Below are 15866 nucleotides of genomic sequence, written 5' to 3'. Positions count from 1 at the left end.
GCTGTACACCTTTTATTTCTTGGGTTGAAAGTAAAGGAAAGTAATATTGAAATGCGTGTAGGCATTCCTTGTCAAGTTACTACAGCATAATAAAAACATCTTCATCAACATCCGTCTGTTTAAGATAGAGATATCTGTTCTTTTGCCGCATCTACGGTGGAAGGTGGCCGAGCTACAGTGGCGTTTGTCACACCATGAGACTAGGGTGGCTGGAGTCTTTGGCAATTTTTAGGGCCTTCTTCTGACACCGCCTGGTATAGAGGTCCTGGATGGCAGGAAGCTTGGCCCCAGTGATGTACTGGGCCGTACGCTCTACCCTCTGTAGTGCCTTGCGGTCGGAGGCCGAGCAGTTGCCATACCAGGCGGTGATGCAACCAGTCAGGATGCTCTCGATGGTGCAGCTGTATAACTTTTTGAGGATCTGAGGACCCATGCCAAATCTTTTCAGTCTCCTGAGGGGGAATAGGCTTTGTCGTGCCCTCTTCACGACTGTCTTGGTGTGTTTGGACCATCATAGCTTGTTGGTGATGTGGACACCAAGGAACTTGAAGCTTCCAACCTGCTCCACTACAGCCCCGTCGATGAGAATGGGGGCGTGCTTGGTCCTCCTTTTCCTGTAGTCCACAATCATCTCCTTTGTCTTGATCACATTGAGGGAGAGGTTGTTATCCTGGCACCACACGGCCAGGTCTCTGACCTTCTCCCTATAGCCTGTCTCATCGTTGTCGGTGATCAGGCCTACCACTATTGTGTCGTCGGCAAACTTAATGATGGTGTTGGAGTCGTGCTTGGCCATGATGGTGTTCTCCGTTTTTGCTCTTTGACACCCACAAGCGTCACCCTGATCTTTCTTTTATCTCTCAGATATAGAACAGGCACTTTAAAACAAACATATTTTTTGGCTCCGTTTTTCCATGCATGAATCTGTTATTCAATGCGTTTCTGTGGGCTTTTCAATGTTTGAACAAATATTTTGTTTATATATTTTTTGGATACCTAAAGGGGTTCTAAAATTCCAAATGAAATAGCTAATTGATCCTTGGTATGACCATCTTAAAACAATGTTAGCCCCAGCTTAGACTCTTAAAGATTTAAATCATGAACATAACTATTCACATAATTGCAACACAACACAAGTGAAGTGAAGTTTGTTTGATTAAGTTTATATTGAATTGTAGGCCTAGTTATTTTTTTACTTATGTTCGAGTTTGGAGAGTGATTATTATTCAAACTATGATTCTCAATTATAATGAGCATATTGAACAGTTACAGCTCCCATGGCTAATTATCCCAGCAAACAGAGAGAAAAATAATTTGAGTGGTCAAAAGTTAATCAAATCCATGAGAGGGGGATTTCTATGGAAACCAGATGTATTCTATATGTGAAGAGCTGTAGCTACATGCATAAAGCCCAGAGTTGTTTTCCCTGAGGCTCTATAAGACATATGGACTTAACAGTCTGTTTTTAGGACATAATACATATGGTAATCTCTCACTTGGGGGGAATTGGTTTACTTCTAGAAGGTCTTTCTGTCTGAATCCAGCTCTTATATTTCCCAAAGCAATTACAGTGAATTTAGACCAGTTCTTTCTGCACTATCTCTCTCCCCGGTGGAGGACTGGGTTTCAGTATTGAGTGTTTCCTCTTATTCTTCTCTTGTTCTGCTGTGGCTGTGTGGAGAGCTATATGTATGGTGCAGACGGCTAGCTAGAGACAGAGACCCAGCGCACTCTACTGGTGGTAAGGGGAACTATACTCACTGTGGCCTGGATCTGTCAGAGGAGAAAATCGATACAGCATCCATCCTCCTCGGTGTGTGTGTTTGTGTGTGTGCGTGAGAATGAAAGTGGAGTGAGTGAGGTGAGAGAGGGAGGTGGGTGGGTTGCTGGGTACCTAAAAGTGTATTGAATAGTTGCTGCTTTCCCACACACCAGTACCACCAGTCTGTCACGTTTCAGTCATTCATCTGTGTCTGCTACTGAGATTCAGTATGACAGTCCTGTGTGTGTGTGTGTGTTTGTGTGCTCGCTTTTGTGAGTTGTAACGGTCTCCGTCTCTCCTTCTCGCTCTACTCCAGGTGTGTGTTCTGACTCCCCTCCTCTCTCTACCCCACGCAGGTGTGTGTGAGTGTGCCGACTTCACCACAGGACCGAACTGCGAGCACTGCCTGGATGGTTACTATGGCAACGCGTTGATTGGCACAACCAACGACTGTCGAACTTGCCCCTGCCCGGACCGCACTAGCTGTGCTCAAATGATGGAGATGGGGGATGTGGTCTGTACCAATTGCCCTCCAGGACAGAGGGGTGAGACGAAATCATATTACATTACTGTTAGATGTATGCTAATGGGAACAAACCATTCCATTCCCCCAACCTGGGATGCATCCCAAATGTCACCGTATTCCCTATATAGCACCCTATTCCCTATATAGTAGACAATAGGGTGCCATTTGGGACACAACCCTGAAGTTCATTGTTTGCTCAGTGAAGCAGATTTCCACAAATTGGCTGACCGGTTTTTATAAAACCAGTGTCCTCACTGTCATGATCAAATTAATCTTGATCCTAGCATGTGTAGAGCACAGTGTGTGAATTAAACATATTCCCTTGTCATTACAATAATTTCATATAGCTGAATTTGAAGTTTGTCTGAAAGATATTGATTTAGGTTTAAATTAAAATGGCCCCCGAAACCCCCCACCCACCCACACACACACACACACACAAACACCTTCTCTCCTCAGGAACCAGGTGTGAGATGTGCGAGGACGGTTTCCACGGTGACCCCCTGGGCCGGTCTGGGCTGGTTCGGCAGTGCGAGCGGTGCGACTGTAACGGTAACGTGGACCCCAACGCGCTAGGCGTGTGTGATCACATGACGGGCCGCTGCATTAAGTGTCTGGGACACACAGAGGGAGACCACTGTCAACGTTGCCGACGCGGTTACTATGGAGATGCCATGGACCGGACGATGGCCCGGAAGTGCAAACGTGAGTGTGTGAACTTGGGAAGGGTGTATATAGTTTTTTTTTTTTACTGTGACATAGGTTTTTGAATTAAGGGGAAATACAAAATAAAAATATAGAATGTTTTGACAATGAATGTATTTGAATGTGTTATATCGTTTGTTTGTGTGTATCGATGTGTGTTTGTGTGTCTGTGTATATGTGCCCTTTATGTGTGGATATATAGTGAACTTTTCTTGAAGGTTTGAAAAGTGTTTTCCACTTACTGTACTATTGACTTGACTTCAGCAATTCTCACAATTCTAAAGATTCTAAAGATAGTAAAATGATTCTTATTCAAAGTTAGAGCTTGGGAGTTGTGGTTAAAAGTGCCATTAGGAACTCCACAGTTGTTGTAAAGTGGGAGAACATCTTGTTTACAGGCTCTCTCTCTCTCTCTCTGAGTGAACGGGGTTCAGAGAAAGAAGCAGCGGGCAGTCTGCCCTGACGAGCTGACATTCCAACCACAGTACTTTGTCTCCATTATAATGTATGAATAGAAAGAGAAAAGTTTCAACTTAAAATACACTTTTTTCTCCTGATATACATGAAGAGCCTTGGAGGATTTGAATACTGCAGATGTATGAGAGCGAGAGTGATAAAGAGAGAGAGATAAAGAGAGAGAGATAAAGAGAGAGAGATGTATGTAATGTCTCTGTCCCCCAGAAGTACCTGAGCTGTTCCATCTATAACCCCAGGGCTGAGCAGAGTTTGCATCCTAAATGGCACCCTATTCCCCACTAGTGCACTATATAGGGAATAGGGTGCCATTTGGAATGCAACCAGAGAAGACAGAGTGGTGAGGGAGAGGCCCATGAGTCTCCCTGAGTCTCACTCTGCTGTCTCCCTCACTGAGTTACACACACACACACACACACACACACACACACACACACACACACACACACACACACACACACACACACACACACACATACACATACAGGGAAACACTGAGTTACACACACACACTCAGTCTTAGGGAAATATGGCTGCCCCACAGACATCTCACAGATAGATGGTCTGTTCTGCCACTACACTGTTCCAGATCACATTCTCTCTCCAGATTAAATCCTGCAACTAGTGATGTCTGGCCGCCCGACACCCTGCCCGCTCGACCCCATCCCCTCCTCCCTTCTCCAGACCTTCTCCCAACTCATCCCTGACCACTGGCTGCATCCCCCGCCTGAATCGCTCCCCTCAAGAAACCAACGCTAGACTCCTCTGACGTCAAAAACTACAGACCAGTATCCCTTATTTTCTTTGTCTCTGACCAACTATCTCTCTCAGAATGACCTTCTTGACCCTAACCAGTCAGGCTTCAAGACAGGTCACTCAACCGAGACTGCTCTTCTCTGTGTCAAGGAGGCTCACCGCACTGCCAAAGCTGACTCTCTCTCCTCTGTTCTCATCCTCCTAGATCTATCTGCTGCCTTTGACACAGTGAACTGTCAGATCCTCCTCTCCACCCTCTCAGGGCTGGGTGTCTCAGGCTCTGCACACTTTTGGATTGCATCCTACTACCTGGCAGGCCACTCCTACCAGGTGACATGGAGAGGATCTGTCTCTACATCACATACTCTCACTAATGGTGTACCCCAGGTCTCAGTTCTAGGCCCTTTCCTCTTCTCTCTATACACCAAGTCACTCGGCTCCGTCATATCCTCACATGGTCTGTCCTATCATTGCTATGCGGATGACACTCAACTACATTTCTCCTTCCCCCCTTCTGACACCCAGGTGGCGACAGGCATCTCTGCGTGCCTGGCAGATATCTTAGCTTGGATGTCGGACCACCACCTCAAGCTCAACCTCGACAAGACGAAGCTGCTCTTCCTTCCGGGGAAGGCCTACCTGCTCCAAGACCTCTCCATCATGGTTGACAACTCCACGGTGTCCCCTTCCCAGTGTACAAAGAACCTTGGCATGACCCTGGACAATACCCTGTCGTTCTCTGCAAACATTAAAGCAGTGACACGCTCCTGCAGGTTCATGCTCTACAACATCTGTAGAGTACAACCCTAACTCACACAAGGAGCGGCTCAGGTCCTTTCCAGGCACTTGTCACTCGCTGTTGGCTGGGCTCCCCGCTTGTGCCATCAAACCCCTGCAACTTATCCAGAACGCTGCAGCCCGCCTGATGTTAAAACTTCCCAAGTTCTCCCATATCACCCCGCTCCTCTACACACTCCACTGGCTTCCAGTCGAAGCTCACATCCACTAAAATACCATGGTACTTGCCTACAGAGCAGCAAGAGGAACTGTCCCTCCAACCCGAGTACTCTGTTCTGCCACCTCTGGTCTTTTGGCCCGCCCACTCCTACGGGGGGAGGGGGCAGCTCCCGCTCAGCCCAGTCCAAGCTCTTCTCTGTCCTGGCACCCCAATGGTGGAACAAGCATCCTCCCAAGTACCTGCCATCTTCTGAAAACATCTGTAACCCTATCCCCATCGCACCCCCCTTGTAAAATAGAGTGAATGGATAGATTAGAAGATCGAGTGAATGGATAGAAGATTGAGTGAATGGATAGAGGGTGGGAAATAATCGATCACAGCAGTGTCTGCATTGATAGAGGGATATGCTTCAGTGTTTTGTCAGGCTTGTCACAGACCCATTCTTTATACTGTGTTTAATTTGTGTACTTTTTCTATGATGTATATGATTCACGTACCTTTTTGGATACTGTGTTTGAATTGTGTTCTGTTTTGATCATGTATGTGTGTGTTTGATGTGAGGTTGCGTGGTTGATGTGTGGTTGACATGTGGTTGTGTCTTCACCCAGCCTGCGACTGCAGTCCTGCAGGGACTTCTGGGTTGTTGGAGGACTGTGACCCCCAGACAGGAAGTTGTCAGTGCCTTAGTCATGTGACCGGGGGAGACTGTGGCCAGTGTTCAGTCGGCTTCTTCAATCTGCAGCCTGGAGTAGGCTGTGAGAGGTACAGGGAATTCTCCAGGGATTCTGCTATCTTCTATATGGTTTAGAATAGGCATTTTATTTCTGTGGTGCTGACTCCATACTTATACTGTAGTTCTGTTTTGTATCGTTAATAGTTATTACAGTATGTGAATCACTTTTTACATCGTCTGTTTCTAAGGTGCAACTGTAACCCCATTGGCTCGTCTTCCACGGCGTGCCACCAGATCACAGGGCAGTGTGTGTGTCGGCCGGGAGTGGAGGGGCGGCTGTGCAGCACCTGTCGTATGGGCTTCTTTGATTTCTCCTCGCGAGGCTGCAGAGGTAGCTACAGTAGCCTATACTGCAATTGGGGCTAGAAGTCCTTGTGTGTCAAATACTAAGACAGACCAAAATATATGCTAAAACAAGTAATTCTGATAACAATAAGAAGTAAAAAAATGCAACACGCAAACATGCAATGTCCAATTCTTCCATTGTTTCACCCCTCTCTGACATTCATGTCCCCTGTCTCTTCTACCCTGTCCTCTGCCCCCTGTCCACCCTTATTTCCCTCTGTCCCCCTGTACCCTGTCCCCCTGTCCACTGCCCCTCCCCTGTCCCTCTCAGCCTGTAACTGTGACCCTATGGGATCCAGCTCCATGCAGTGCCACACAAATGGCACCTGTCCCTGCCGCCACGGCTTTGTGGGGTACAAGTGTGACCAGTGTGAGCTCAACTACTTCCACAACAGAGCCACGCACCAGTGTGAAGAGTGCCCCATCTGCTATGGGTTGGTCAAGGAGCAGGTAAGATTGCGTGCGTTCAGATGGCATCTCACTGTAAGTCTCTCCAGCTTCCTCTCTGTCTCGGTTTGCCTCTCTGTCTGTCTGTCCGTCCATCTGTCTGCCTGCATCTCTATCCGTCTGTCTCCCTTTCTGCTTCTCTGTCTCTGTGAGGTAAATCTTCATAGGGGATAGGTGCTGTTATTAACCCATTACCATCGCATAATGCAATTTGCTCCAAAACAAAAGTTTGTTATTCAAACACCTACCCAAGAATGTCTTTGTAGTCTAAAATCGTGGCCATCTGGACTCCTTATTTAAAAAGCCAAGGTAAATTAATAGTCAGAGTGAAGTCAATGTGAAGATACAGAAATAGACTCTGTGCGTCCCAAATGGCACCCTATTCCCTATATAGTGCACTACTTTTGGCCAGAGCCCTATGGGCCCGGGTCAAAAGTAGCACACTGCACTATATAGGGAGCCATTTTGGGATGCAGACAGTTGCTTTAATGATCCAGTATCTCTCTCTTGTCTCCAGAGATTAGAATCAAACCCACGCCCCATATGTTCTCAACGCTATGCAGTGGGGGTGGAGAGAAAGAAACCATAGAGGGAGCACTACAGTATAGAAACAGAGGGAGAAATCGTTTCCTCTCTTGTGCTGTATACAGTAATATGTTCCTTTTGTTCATGTACGTAAAACTATTAAACTGCAAGATACCATCTGTGTTGATTGTGCAGTAATTGTTGTTCTTGCTGTAATATAATAACAGATTTTACCTCCGGGTGGGCTGAAGTGACCAAATTATAGGTTTTTAAAGGGAATGAAAGATAAGTGGTATTATAAATGCCCTCTCAACCTACAGATGTATCTTAATTTGACCAGTTTCTCACAGCAGGAAAATAATCCAGCAGCAACAGGACATTTGAGTTATTATGTGGATCATAATTTATGGACATGTTTATAGGGGTTTTAAGTGAAAATTACAAACTTTAGAAGCCTTTTTAAACCTCGAATTCACTACAAATTGCATTTTCTGCTGCACAGGAAAATTCTCTGCGACAACAGAGTGATCAAATGAATATAGGACATCTGTACCTCCTCACCTGCTAGTGTTTAGCAGCGACACACACACACAGGTTGAGCCTGCTAATTGCCTACTCCGAGAACTTTTGGCTCCAATGTATGAAACTGTGCTTAGGGTTGCGCTTGCCCTGTTCCCACTGTGCAGAGGGTATTGCTTTTAAAATTGACAATCGTTTTCACGTTAAGATAGACAATCTACTCTTAACGTAGATGTGTATCTCTGTGTTTTGAATGAGATTGAATATACTGCAAATTTGGCTGGGTGTGATTTGTTATTGGCCATCTGCTTTCATTGACAATCTCATGTTTAAAAAGGCCCAATGCAGCTGTTTTTATCTCAATATCAAATCACTTCTTGATAACAATTAACTTGTGATTTCAATTAAAATGGCAAAAAAATAAAAATAAATACAGTTGTGCATGTTCTCCCACTTAAAACAATGAGAGAGGCCTGTAATTTTCATCATAGGTACACGTCAACTATGACAGACAAAATTAGAAAAAGAAATCCAGAAAATCACATTGTAGGATTTTTAATGAATTTATTTGCAAATTATGGTGGAAAATAAGTATTTGGTCAATAACAAAAGTTTCTCAATACTTTGTTATATACCCTTTGTTGGCAATGACACAGGTCAAACGTTCTCTGTAAGTCTTCACAAGGTTTTCACACACTGTTGCTGGTATTTTGGCCCATTCCTCCATGCAGATCTCCTCTAGAGCAGTGATGTTTTGGGGCTGTCGCTGGGCAACACAGACTTTCAACTCCCTCCAAAGATTTTCTATGGGGTTGAGATCTGGAGACTGGCTAGGCCACTCCAGGACCTTGAAATGCTTCTTACGAAGCTACTCCTTCGTTTCCCGGGCGGTGTGTTTGGGATCATTGTCATGCTGAAAGACCCAGCCACGTTTCATCTTCAATGCCCTTGCTGATGGAAGGAGGTTTTCACTCAAAATCTCACGATACATGGCCCCATTCATTCTTTCCTTTACACGGATCAGTCGTCCTGGTCCTTTTGCAGAAAAACAGCCCCAAAGCATGATGTTTCCACCCCCATGCTTCACAATAGGTATGGTGTTCTTTGGATGCAACTCAGCATTCTTTGTCCTCCAAACACGACGAGTTGAGTTTTTACCAAAAAGTTATATTTTGGTTTCATCTGACCATATGACATTCTCCCAATCCTCTTCTGGATCATCCAAATGCACTCTAGCAAACTTCAGACGGGCCTGGACATGTACTGGCTTAAGTAGGGGGACACGTCTGGCACTGCAGGATTTGAGTCCCTGGCGGCGTAGTGTGTTACTGATGGTAGGCTTTGTTACTTTGGTCCCAGCTCTCTGCAGGTCATTCACTAGGACCCCCCGTGTGGTTCTGGGATTTTTGCTCACCGTTCTTGTGATCATTTTGACCCCACAGGGTGAGATCTTGCGTGGAGCCCCAGATCGAGGGAGATTATCAGTGGTCTTGTATGTCTTCCATTTCCTAATAATTGCTCCCACAGTTGATTTCTTCAAACCAAGCTGCTTACCTATTGCAGATTCAGTCTTCCCAGCCTGGTGCAGGTCTACCATTTTGTTTCTGGTGTCCTTTGACTGCTATTTGGTCTTGGCCATAGTGGAGTTTGGAGTGTGACTGTTTGAGGTTGTGGACAGGTGTCTTTTATACTGATAACAAGTTCAAACAGGTGCCATTAATACAGGTAACGAGTGGAGGACAGAGGAGCCTCTTAAAGAAGAAGTTGCAGGTCTGTGAGAGCCAGAAATCTTGCTTGTTTGTAGGTGACCAAATACTTATTTTCCACCATAATTTGCAAATAAATTCATAAAAAATCCTACAATGTGATTTTCTGGATTTTTTTTCCTCATTTTGTCTGTCATAGTTGACGTGTACCTATGATGAAAATTACAGGCCTCTCTCATCTTTTTAAGTGGGAGAACTTGCACAATTGGTGGCTGACTAAATACTTTTTTCCCCCACTGTATATTCTTAGCAAAGAGCAATTTCTCAAGCAAGAACTTTGCTAGGACTGTCTGGGTGTGGTCTTAGTGGGGAGGGGACAACTGAAAACTAGCTGTTATTGTCAGAGAGGTTTGGAACTCTTTCTTATTGGTCTATTAACTAATTTACTCCCCACCACAACAAGCTGAAATTTCAAGCAGTCCTTTCAAACAGCTCTAACACTAAAAGGGCAGTATCATCATTTTCAGAATCTCCCTGTATTGTTACAACCTCAGTGTGGAAATATATATAAAACACAGGAAAATCAAGTTTTTGACTGCACTGGGCCTTTAAAAGGGTGAAATGCGTACACCTATACAACATTTTCCTGGTCCTTGATCTGAAAGGAAACCATATCTTCATCAGGAACCAGTTTGGGGTCTAAATGTTGTTCTTTTTTCATTACACATTTCAGGAGCAGCATACCAGAGTGCAAATGTGTATTTTTCTCATCATTGACAATCTCCCCCACCAAACCTCCATTGTATGGTGTTCTGGTGTTTTCCCATACAGGCAGGGAAACTAAAGGCACGGCTGCAGAATTTGGAGAAGCTCCTGGCACGCTTCGACTGCCGGAGTGACTACGGGCGCCAGCATCACGTGCGTGAGTATCACGTGCGCCAGCATCACGAGCGTGGGCATCAGGGGGAGGACAGCCTGCCCAATGCCCTGGAGGAATTCCTGGCTATCCAAGGTAACCAATCAGCACCCACTCACTCATTCCACACGAACAATCAGAAAACTCTGTGACAGTTTGTTATTTTCAACCAACCAGTCAGGACATATCAGAAATCGGAAATCCCATTGTCAATGCTGTTTAACACTGTACTCTCATTTGGCCATTATCCCTGACATATAGCCCATCTCATGCTGTAGATTACAATACCATCATGCCATCCCATTCCGTATTACTGTCAAGTAGATCTAGAGCAGTTGACACCGATCTGCACCCAGAATGACTGTACATGCCTAGCTGACTGTTCAGCTCGACATTGTTAAAGATATAACACAACATAATGGGATAGAAAGAGACAGAATCAGCATGAATCAGCAGTCAACCAGAGAAGCAATCATCCCTCCACAATTACTGACTTTCTCATTATCTTATGAGCAGAGGGGGATGTACCATAAAAGGCTTACAGGTTCATTGACATGGACAGAATGGAGGCTGAATCCCAACAATACAGAACAAGGCAGGCAGGGCTGTGTATGAGCATCTTAATCCCTGTTTGTATGACAGACATGCAGCAAGCACATCTTTAATCCCTATACCTCATTATGATTAGAGCTCTAATCAGGATTATGGCTGTCCGACCGCTGCCCACGCTACTTTGGTACACCGCTAGTCTCTGGTGGCGGGACATGCCGCTCTGTGTGGTCCAATAACGCTAGGCTAGGAGGGGGGCTCTGTGTGGATGCACTGAGGCAGAACAGTATACACACACAGACAAACACACGCACACAGACACAGTTTACCATCCCACAGAGGGAACAACGCGGTAATGACCCTCCTCTCACAATGTCACGATCGTCTAGAACAGGGGTGTCAAACGTACGGCCCGCGGGCCGAAACAGGCCCGCAAACGGGTTTAATCCGGCCCGCGAGATGATTTTGAAAAAAAATTTACGAAATAAAAAACAAATACTATTTTTTTTTTTTTTTTTTAAGTATAAAAATGCGCTGCAATTTTTCAATAAAATAAACTGCTGTTCCAATTGCGTCCACTGGATGGCGCAATATCAATTGTGTTAAGCAAGCAAACTGTTTATACCGGGGCAGAGCAAGTAGGTCAAGCACGTGCAGCCAATGAGCTACTTTGTTTTGTCCGCAATATTTATTACGGCTTCTACTTTTAACATTATGTGCTTTGGCACCCTCATTGCCCCAATATGTCTCTGTCAAAAAAGAGAAAAGTGGACGCAGAGTGCAGAGTGTTCCAAGAAAAATGGTCATCCTATTTAATCACGGAATTGAATGGGAAAGCTGTATGTTTGGTGTGTTCAGAGCATGTTGCAGTGCTGAAAGAATATAACCTTCGTCGCCACTATGTGAGTCTTCATGCCGACAAATATGACAACTTTCAAGGACAGCGGAGATGAGAGAAGGTGAATGAACTGTTGGCGGGTCTGAAGAAACAGCAGTCTGTGTTTACTCACAGCCGAGACATCAGTGACGCTGCAGTGAAAGCTAGCTACCTCATTGCTAATGAAATCGCAGTGGCTTCAAAACCATTTAGTGAGGGTGAAATTGTAAAAACATGCATGATGAAGGCAGCGGAGATTGTGTGCCCTGAAAAGCGGCAGGCTTTTGCAAATATCAGCCTGACAAGAAACACAGTTGCAGACAGGATTTCCGATCTTTCAGTGGATTTGGACAGCCAGTTGAAGCAAAAAGTAAAGTCATTTATTGCGTTTTCGGTTGCAATTGATGAAAGCACGGACATTACAGATGTTGCACAACTGGCCATTTTTTCATCCGCGGAGTTGATGACACATTGACCGTCACTGAGGAGTTTGTGGAGTTGGTGCCGATGACAGATACAACGACAGCATCTGATATTTTTACCGCACTCGTCGGCGCGCTGGACAGGGTCGGAGTGGACTGGTCCCGCACTGTCAGCCTGGCTACAGATGGTGCGCCCTCAATGATCGGGAAAAAAGCAGGCGTTGTGACAAAGTTCAGAGAGAAAGTGCAATCTGCAAATGGAGGACGTGATTTTTTTACTTTTCACTGTATTTTGCACCAGGAGGCTTTGTGTTGCAAGTCATTAAAGATGGATAACGTCATGAAGGTGGTCATCCAAACTGTTAATTTCATCCGATCCAGAAGCCTGAATCACCGTCAGTTTGACAGCCTTCTCAGAGAGAAAGACCACATCTATGGCCTGCCATACCACACTGAGGTAAGATGGTTAAGCCGAGGTGCTGTGCTGAGGCGTTTCTTTGATTTACGAGAAGAAATTGAACAGTTCATGGAAGAAAAGGGCAAACCAGTGTTAGAATTTCATTCCGCAGAATGGATGCCGGACCTTGCATTTATGGTGGATGTTACAGAGCACCTGAATAAATTGAACAAACAGCTGCAAGGGCGCAACAAAGTTGTCACGCAGTATTATGACAGCATACGTTCTTTCAAGTTGAAGCTGTCATTGTGGGAGATGCAACTTGCCGGTGGTGATGCAGCTCACTTCCCCTGTCTGAAAAATGTGTGCGCGACCCAACATGTGGCAGACATGAAGCGGTTCAAAGATAAAATAACTGGACTGTTACGGGAGTTTGAGCAACGCTTTCAGATTTATGTTTATATGTTTTTATGTTGATGTGCTATTGTTTTTAATTGATTTTATTTTATTTGTATATTTAACCTATTCTTGACTCTGTGGTTCTTGCACTTGTTTGGGGAACAGGATTTCATTATTTTTATCTACATTTCTGCCTGAGAAATGACACCCTGATATAGTTCTGTGATCTGTGATATACTTCTGTGAATCACTGAGGCATTGTGTGTTTGTGTGTTCTTTGTCCTCAGAACTTTCAAATAACTTGAGGTGTTTTATGATTAATAGTGATGTTGTGCTTTTGGACACTGTCCTCAGGCTCCAGCTTTATGTTTATATGTTTTTATGTTGATGTGCTATTGTTTTTAATTGATTTTATTTTATTTGTATATTTAACCTATTCTTGACTCTGTGGTTCTTGCACTTGTTTGGGGAACAGGATTTCATTATTTGTATCTACATTTCTGCCTGAGAAATGACACCCTGATATAGTTCTGTGATCTGTGAAACAGTTCTGTTAATCACTGAGGCATTGTGTGTTTGTGTGTTCTTTTTCTTTCGAATTTTCAAATAAACTTGACGTGTTTTATGATTAATAGTGATGTTGTGCTTGTACTATTTTGGACACACTGTCCTCAGGCTCCAGCTTTATGTTGTATGTTGATCGTATTAAAACAAAGAAAACAATCTGAAGTTGTTGTTTTTAAGTTATATATACCATGATTTTTCCGGTCCGGCCCACTTGGGAATAGATTTTCCTCCATGTGGCCCCTGAGCTAAAATGAGTTTGACACCCCTGGTCTAGAACAGATGATGAGGACCAAGGCGCAGCGTTGCAGGCAAACATACTCTTTATTTAGAGACACGATCAAAAACAACAAACGATACGTGACAGTTCACGGTCTAACATAAACCAACTCGAAACAAGATCCCACAAACACAAATGGGAAACAGACAGTTTAAATATGGCTCCCAATCAGAGACAACCAACGACAGCTGACACTCGTTGCCTCTGATTGGGAGCCACTCAGGCCAACATAGAAATACACATACTAGATAAACAAATGAAATGCACACCCTGGCTCAACATACAAGTGTCCCCAGAGCCAGGGCGTGACACACAAATAGACCCAGAATGCCACACGAGCTAGGCACACTGCAGTAAACATTATGAGACACAACCTAACAATAGAACTAGAATAACCAAAGGCACCCGGACTCACTGTGCAGTGAGTTCAGTCTGAGAATTTACAGTAGACCATATGCAGGACATGATAAAATGCAATGGTTCCACTGCAAATCATACTACAAAGGGGTTGGCAGGCCTTGTGTCCTAAATAACAATAATATTGAAATGGAATCCAAAGGATCCATTCAACGATCCATGCTGTGTGTTTAAGTTTGCTCACATCTGTTCCTTTGATTCCCCGCAGAGGCAAAAGAAGCCTTTGTCGAACAGTTTGCTCTCCTGGAGTTGTCTACACACACTCTCTCAGCCCAGCTGCACACTGTTACCACAGCTATGAACTGTAGCGCCAGCATGGAGGAAGAGCAGAAGGAAGAGGAGAAGGAGGAAGGGTGGAGAACATTGTGCAGGACCCTTGCTGACTCTGTGTCAGTGGTTAGAAGTGCACGGACCCAGCTGAAGCAGGCAACTCTGGACCTGGACAACATGGTCAGTGGGACATTTAATCTCACACTCTGTCCCAAATGGCACCCCATTCCCTACATAGTGCACTACTTTCGACCAGTGACATGTACCCTGGTCAAAAGTAGTGCACTAAATAGGGAACAGGGAGCCATTTGGGATACAGCCACTGTCTCTGACACATCAATGCCTGCTGTTGAGTCTGTCATTTGAAGTATCCATAAATGTATACTGAACAAAAATTTTACCTCAACATGTAAAGTGTTGGTCCCATGTCTCATGAGCTGAAATAAAATATCCCAGAAATGTTCCATACGCACAAAGAACATATCTCTCAAATTGTGTGCACAAATGTGTTTACATCCCTGTTTGAGAGCATTTCTCCTTTGCCAAGATAATCCATCCATCTGACAGGTTTGGCATATCAAGAAGCTGATTAAACAGCATGATCATTGCACAGGTGCACCTTGTGCTGGGGACAATAAAAGGCAACTCTACAATGTGCAGTTTTGACACAACACAATGCCACAAGTTGAGGGAGTGTGCAATCATCATGCTGACTGCAGGAATGTCCACCGGAGCTGATGCTAGAGAATTGAATGTTAATTTCTCTACCATAAGCCACATCAAATGCCATTTTAGAGAATTTGGCAGTATGTCCAACCGACCTCACAACCGCAGAACATGTGTAACCACGCCAGCCCAGGACCTCCACATCCGTCTTCTTCAGCTGCGGAATCGTCTGAGACCAGCCACCCATACAGCTGATGAAATTGTGGGTTTGCACAACCGAATAATTCCTGCACAAACTGTCAGAAACAGTCTAAGGGAAGCGCGTCTGCGTGCTCGCGTCCTCACCATGGTCTTGACCTGTCTGCAGTTCAGTGTCTTAACCGACTTCAGAGGGCAAATGCTCACCTTCAATGGCCACTGGAACACTGGAGAAGTGTGCTATTCATGGATGAATCCTTTTTTCAACTGTACCGGGCAGATGGCAGACTTAATTCTACAAAGACTCAACAAACAGAAAATTGTCTTTGTCCTCAGTCAAACACAAAGTACTTTCAGAGTTTTTGTAGAATTAAGATAGACTTTATTACAATCAATATAGCCGAGGTGGTCTGCAGAGCATCTAACTTTCCACCTCTCAGCTCTCAGTTTATATA

General features: G+C 44.7%; 1 protein-coding gene across 1 annotated transcript in view; it reads left to right on the top strand.

Moving 5' to 3' along the window:
• The window catches only part of lamc3 (laminin, gamma 3), a 156868-nt gene that overhangs the window by 107601 nt on the left and 33401 nt on the right, over window positions 1-15866 (top strand). Inside the window, exons 6-12 of the mRNA XM_084140092.1 lie at window positions 2119-2307; window positions 2748-2993; window positions 5790-5943; window positions 6103-6245; window positions 6531-6709; window positions 10288-10468; window positions 14486-14727. Coding sequence (XP_083996218.1) covers window positions 2119-2307; window positions 2748-2993; window positions 5790-5943; window positions 6103-6245; window positions 6531-6709; window positions 10288-10468; window positions 14486-14727 — 1334 coding nt within the window. The remainder of the gene's footprint in view (window positions 1-2118; window positions 2308-2747; window positions 2994-5789; window positions 5944-6102; window positions 6246-6530; window positions 6710-10287; window positions 10469-14485; window positions 14728-15866) is intronic.

The sequence above is a fragment of the Coregonus lavaretus genome (genome assembly GCF_964263955.1).
Source record: "Coregonus lavaretus genome assembly, chromosome: 24".
In the NCBI taxonomy this organism is placed as follows: Eukaryota; Metazoa; Chordata; class Actinopteri; order Salmoniformes; family Salmonidae; genus Coregonus; species Coregonus lavaretus.
Note: the sequence above shows the minus strand (reverse complement) of the source record. Positions and strands in the feature narration are given on the sequence as shown.